A 4,481-nucleotide genomic window follows, 5' to 3' on the forward strand; every position below is an offset into this window, starting at 1 on the left:
AATATCTGGGCTATTCTCAGTTACTGTTGGATGAGACCTGCTAAAGCACGGGATCTCAAGAATGCTGAAGGCTGGGAAATGTTTTTTGGACTGTTGGGCAAACCAGAAGGGAGTTATCAACATTATTTTTGTAGCATTTATCCTGCTGCTTCAAGGCCAGTGTGGGTAATTTCATGGTGATTCTGACTCTCACAAGCCTGGTGAAAACAAGGTGCTAAGGGACAAATGGTTTCTTCTATGAGTTTTCCTAAAGTTTTAGGATCATTCCATATTTCCTCTGAAATATTAGAAATAAAATAGAAATAGATTAGAATTGTATGATAATGAAATATTTTAAATTTAATGTATTTCTATATATTTTTTTAACCCTTTTCCTACAGGGCACAGTCATTTGCTGAGCGCTTACGATTGGGAATTGCTGTGATTCATGGAGAAGCTCAAGATGCTGAGTCTGACATGGTGGATGGTCGACACTCACCACCTACAGCCAAAAATGTAGCTGCTATTCATCCCAGTTTGGAGATTCCCAGTAAGTAAGTTTGTGTGTGAAAGTGGTTTTTCACACAAAACTTCTTGGGGTTTTTTTTTTAATTGCTTTGGGAGATAGGGCTGGCAGTGAGAGACTGTCAAAAAGGAGTGGTTCTTTAGGGGAAAGAAGATGACTTTTTTCTTAGTAGGGGGAAAATATATTCCTTTTTGATGTTCTTTGTCCATGGTTTTAGTGCCAGGCCATGCAGTGTGTCCCCTGTGTCACAGGGGCTGTGTCATTACAGCTACTCAGGAGCACCCTGGGCAGAGAGACCCCACTTTTTTACCATTTACTTTTCCTGTTGGAATTCTGAGACTCAGAGCTAATAAGTTGAACTGATGCTGGGTTTGAGTGTAGCTGTGTCAATGTCATGGACCTTGACAAGAGTCACCTTGCTGAATGTGGATGTGATCTAGAGCTGTGTGAGCAAAACTTCATCACATAAATCTAATTTGACTCTCAGTAGGGTGATTGAACTGCTTGTGTCTGCAAACCATGCTGTTCTCTGTACTAAAATCAAGAATTAATGGAATTGGTTAAGAATTTAGGTATAAATGAATATAGTTAATACTTTAGCTAAGCTTAAAAAAACCCACTTATATAGTTAAACCTTGCTGTTTCTCCCAGTAACACTGTGATGGTTGAAATAGTGATGGCTTCATTTTTCTCTGTAACAGTGGTGACCTTGTAAAAAACCAGACCTTTCCACGCTTGAAGTAAATTGTATCAACTTTCTTTCTCTCTCCTTTCCACCCCTCTAAAATTTGCCATTAATCAGTGCTGATCCCCAAGGAAAAACCACCCATCACAGTCGTCGGAGATGTCGGAGGAAGAATAGCTATCATCGTGGTAAGGAAGATGCTTTTGATAAATTATATGAAATATATTAAAGCTGTAGAAATCAAATAGATTTTCTGCTGTATCAGCAACTAAACTTTGGTTGACGGTGGCTTTCGATATTGCACTCTTCATGTCACGAGGCAATATTCTGCACAATTACTGAAGCTGAGTGTGAACTGCAGAGTGATCCATGCTGAAAAGCAGCATTTACACCTTGTTTCTGTGAACAGGCCAGATAAAATTCAGTTTGAGTGCTTGCCTCTGAAGGTGAGGAGTGCCAGGTGGTGCTCTCACATCAGCCAAGGGGAAAATCATCGTGTTTCTGTTCTGTGAGTTTAGAAATGCCACTGAAGTAGAGATGATGCAGTCTTATGGTTTCTCTAAAGCAGTGCAATCTCTGGGCTTGTCATGGAAAAGGACAATTTTCTGTTAGTTTGGTGTTTGAATGAATGTCAGTTGTCTGGGCTTTTCCCTGTTCCCTTCGTGCAGCAATCCCTCTGCCCTTTGATGCTGCAGCAGTTTTGGACACTCTGCTTTTCTGCTCTTTCACACTTTTCTAGCTCAGGTGTTTGAAGAACAGAGTCAATAAAAACATCCATTTTGTGTTGGCTGTAAACTGTTATACTTGCAAAAGACATGATGTCAGTCTGGGTGTGCTGTGCTGATCTGTCTGAGGACGTGGTGAATCTTCATCTTATTTTGACAGGATGACATCATAGATGACGTTGACAGCTTTCTCGCTGCAGCAGAGACCCTCAAGGAAAGAGGGGCTTACAAGATCTTCGTCATGGCCACACATGGCCTGTTATCTTCAGATGCTCCCAGGCTGATCGAGGAGTCTGCCATCGATGAAGTGAGTGTGGATTCTGAATTTCTGATCAAATGGCTTTGGGTTTTTTTAAGCAAGCAGTTTTCTCCTGACTTGATTATTTAAGATATTAAGACATTAATATTAGATATTAAAAGGCTGTTCAGCCTGAAAAAGAGAAGGCTCTGGGGAGATCTTATAGCGGCCTCCAGTACCTGAAGGGGCTCCAGGAAGGCTGGGGAAGGACTTTTCATAAGGACAACTAATGACAAAACAAGGGGAAACGGGTTTAAGCTGAAAGAGGGGAGGTTTAGATGAGATATTAGGAAGAAGTTCTTCACTGTGAGGATGGTCAGACACTGGAACAGGTTGCCCAGAGAAGCTGTGGCTGCTCCTCCCTGGAAGTGTTGAAGGCCAGGCTGGATGAGGCTTTGAGCAACCTGGTCTAGTGGAAGGTGTCCCTGCTGCTGGCAGGGGGGTTGGGACTGGATGATCTTTAAGGTCCCTTCCAATCCAAACCATTCTATGATTCTGTGAAAAGATATTAAAGATATTAAGACATTAAGAATTTAGCTGGGAGGTTTCTGGGTTCATCCTTTCTTTATGGTTGGGTTGTGCGCTAGAATATCAGCATCTACACATCCTTAAACTATAGCAGTGGGAAACTAGGGAAGCAGTGAGAGGATGGACTGGATGGCAGTGAGAGGGAGGAAGGACAGTGCCATTAGTAGCCATGGATACATGGACATTCCCTTTCACAGTTCTGATGTAGGAGGTGGGAAACACAACGGAGCAGCCTCTTTCTGATAATTTTTCTTCTTTCTGTAGGTGGTTGTTACAAACACAATTCCACATGAAATACAAAAACTCCAGTGCCCTAAAATCAAGACTGTGGATATCAGCATGATCCTCTCGGAAGCCATTCGCAGGATCCATAATGGGGAGTCCATGTCGTACCTTTTCAGAAATATAGGACTGGATGATTAATGCTTTTTATTCTAAAGAAACACCCTGGGCCAAACTGGAAGCCAACAGATAATGAGCTGTGAAGCATTGTGCTTACCTTAATATTTCTATTGAGCCACTTCTTGTTTTAAGTATCAAGGTAGAACAGTTTTTAAGAGCTATTTTTTTTTCTTTGCAGGGTGTTGGTTTTTTTTTGTTGTTTTTTTTTTTTTGAGTGGGTGGGTGGGGAATAAACATTTTACAAAAAAAAAACCTGTTCTAGTTGCTTTTAGGTTAGTTTGCACTATATACGTGATGGAAAAAAACCCACAAAACACTTGAGGCAAGAATTTGGCTTCTAAATTAAGCATTCCTTTTCCAAAGCTGCTTGCTACAAGTGCTTTAAAAAAAAAAATAATAAAATGAAGTGACTGTATAATATTTGCATTTGAAAAGCCAAAAAGGTTGTACTGTTGTATGCAGTTCAGTGATTTTTGTAGGAGTGCTTTTATAGAAAAGCATATGATATATGCACCTGTATTTATTTTCTGCCACAAAGAATAAAGATTTGTTTTGTGTGAGCTTTCTAAAAACGTTCGCGTACTCGTCACTCGCTTCTAAAACGTGTCCTCTTAGAAATGATGTGCGGGTGTTGCGAGAGGTGAAGCGAATCTTCCGTGCTGATGTGTTACTCTGGAATATGAACAGGATTTGGGCTCCTTGGCAGTAAGGAGAATAACGTGTGTTTTGCTTGTTGTTGCAGTGAATCCCCTGCAGATGAGGAGAGCAGACTGCTTGTCCCTAATGCTGACACTTGTAGTCGTTTTTCAGCCTGTCTTCTGCTGAGCAGTCTCATAAAACACGAACTAGAACCTCTGACCATGCGGTGGCAGGTGCTGTCACAGATGGGTTTAGATGGGGTGTAATCTGGCAGGTAACAGCAGCTCCAGTGTGCTGCTTTGCTTCAGGGAATGTGGGAGGGAGCTAAATCTGTGGCTGGGTGTCAGGGAGCACCAGGGACTTGGGAATATTGTGGGAGGCAGAAATTCCAGCTGGTAAAATCCAAATTAGCTCAAAGGGATCTGGGAGTCCTGGTGGACAGCAGGATGACCATGAGCCAGCACTGTGCCCTCGTGGCCAGGAAGGCCAATGGCATCCTGGGGTGCATTAGAAGGGGGGTGGTTAGTAGGTCAAGAGAGGTTCTCCTCCCCCTCTACTCTGCCCTGGTGAGGCCACATCTGGAATATTGTGTCCAGTTCTGGGCCCCACAGTTCAGGAAGGACAGGGAACTGCTGGAGAGAGTCCAGCACAGAGCCACCAAGATGATGAAGGGAGTGGAGCATCTCCCTGCTGAGGAAA

At 42.5% G+C, this 4,481-nt stretch overlaps 1 protein-coding gene across 1 annotated transcript; it reads left to right on the forward strand.

Annotated features, from left to right (window-relative positions):
• Positions 1-380: 380 nt before the first annotated feature.
• LOC104523476 (phosphoribosyl pyrophosphate synthase-associated protein 2-like) lies at positions 381-3,321 on the forward strand (the record flags this gene model as incomplete). The annotated part of the gene is made up of 4 exons (XM_010166067.1): positions 381-529; positions 1,308-1,378; positions 2,076-2,222; positions 3,006-3,321. Coding segments are annotated over 4 exons (526 nt in total), but the record flags the coding sequence as incomplete, so codon positions are not given.
• Between the last annotated feature and the right edge of the window lie 1,160 nt (positions 3,322-4,481).

Source organism: Antrostomus carolinensis, unplaced genomic scaffold, assembly GCF_000700745.2.
Source record: "Antrostomus carolinensis isolate BGI_N321 unplaced genomic scaffold, ASM70074v2 scaffold27984, whole genome shotgun sequence".
Taxonomy (NCBI): domain Eukaryota; kingdom Metazoa; phylum Chordata; class Aves; order Caprimulgiformes; family Caprimulgidae; genus Antrostomus; species Antrostomus carolinensis.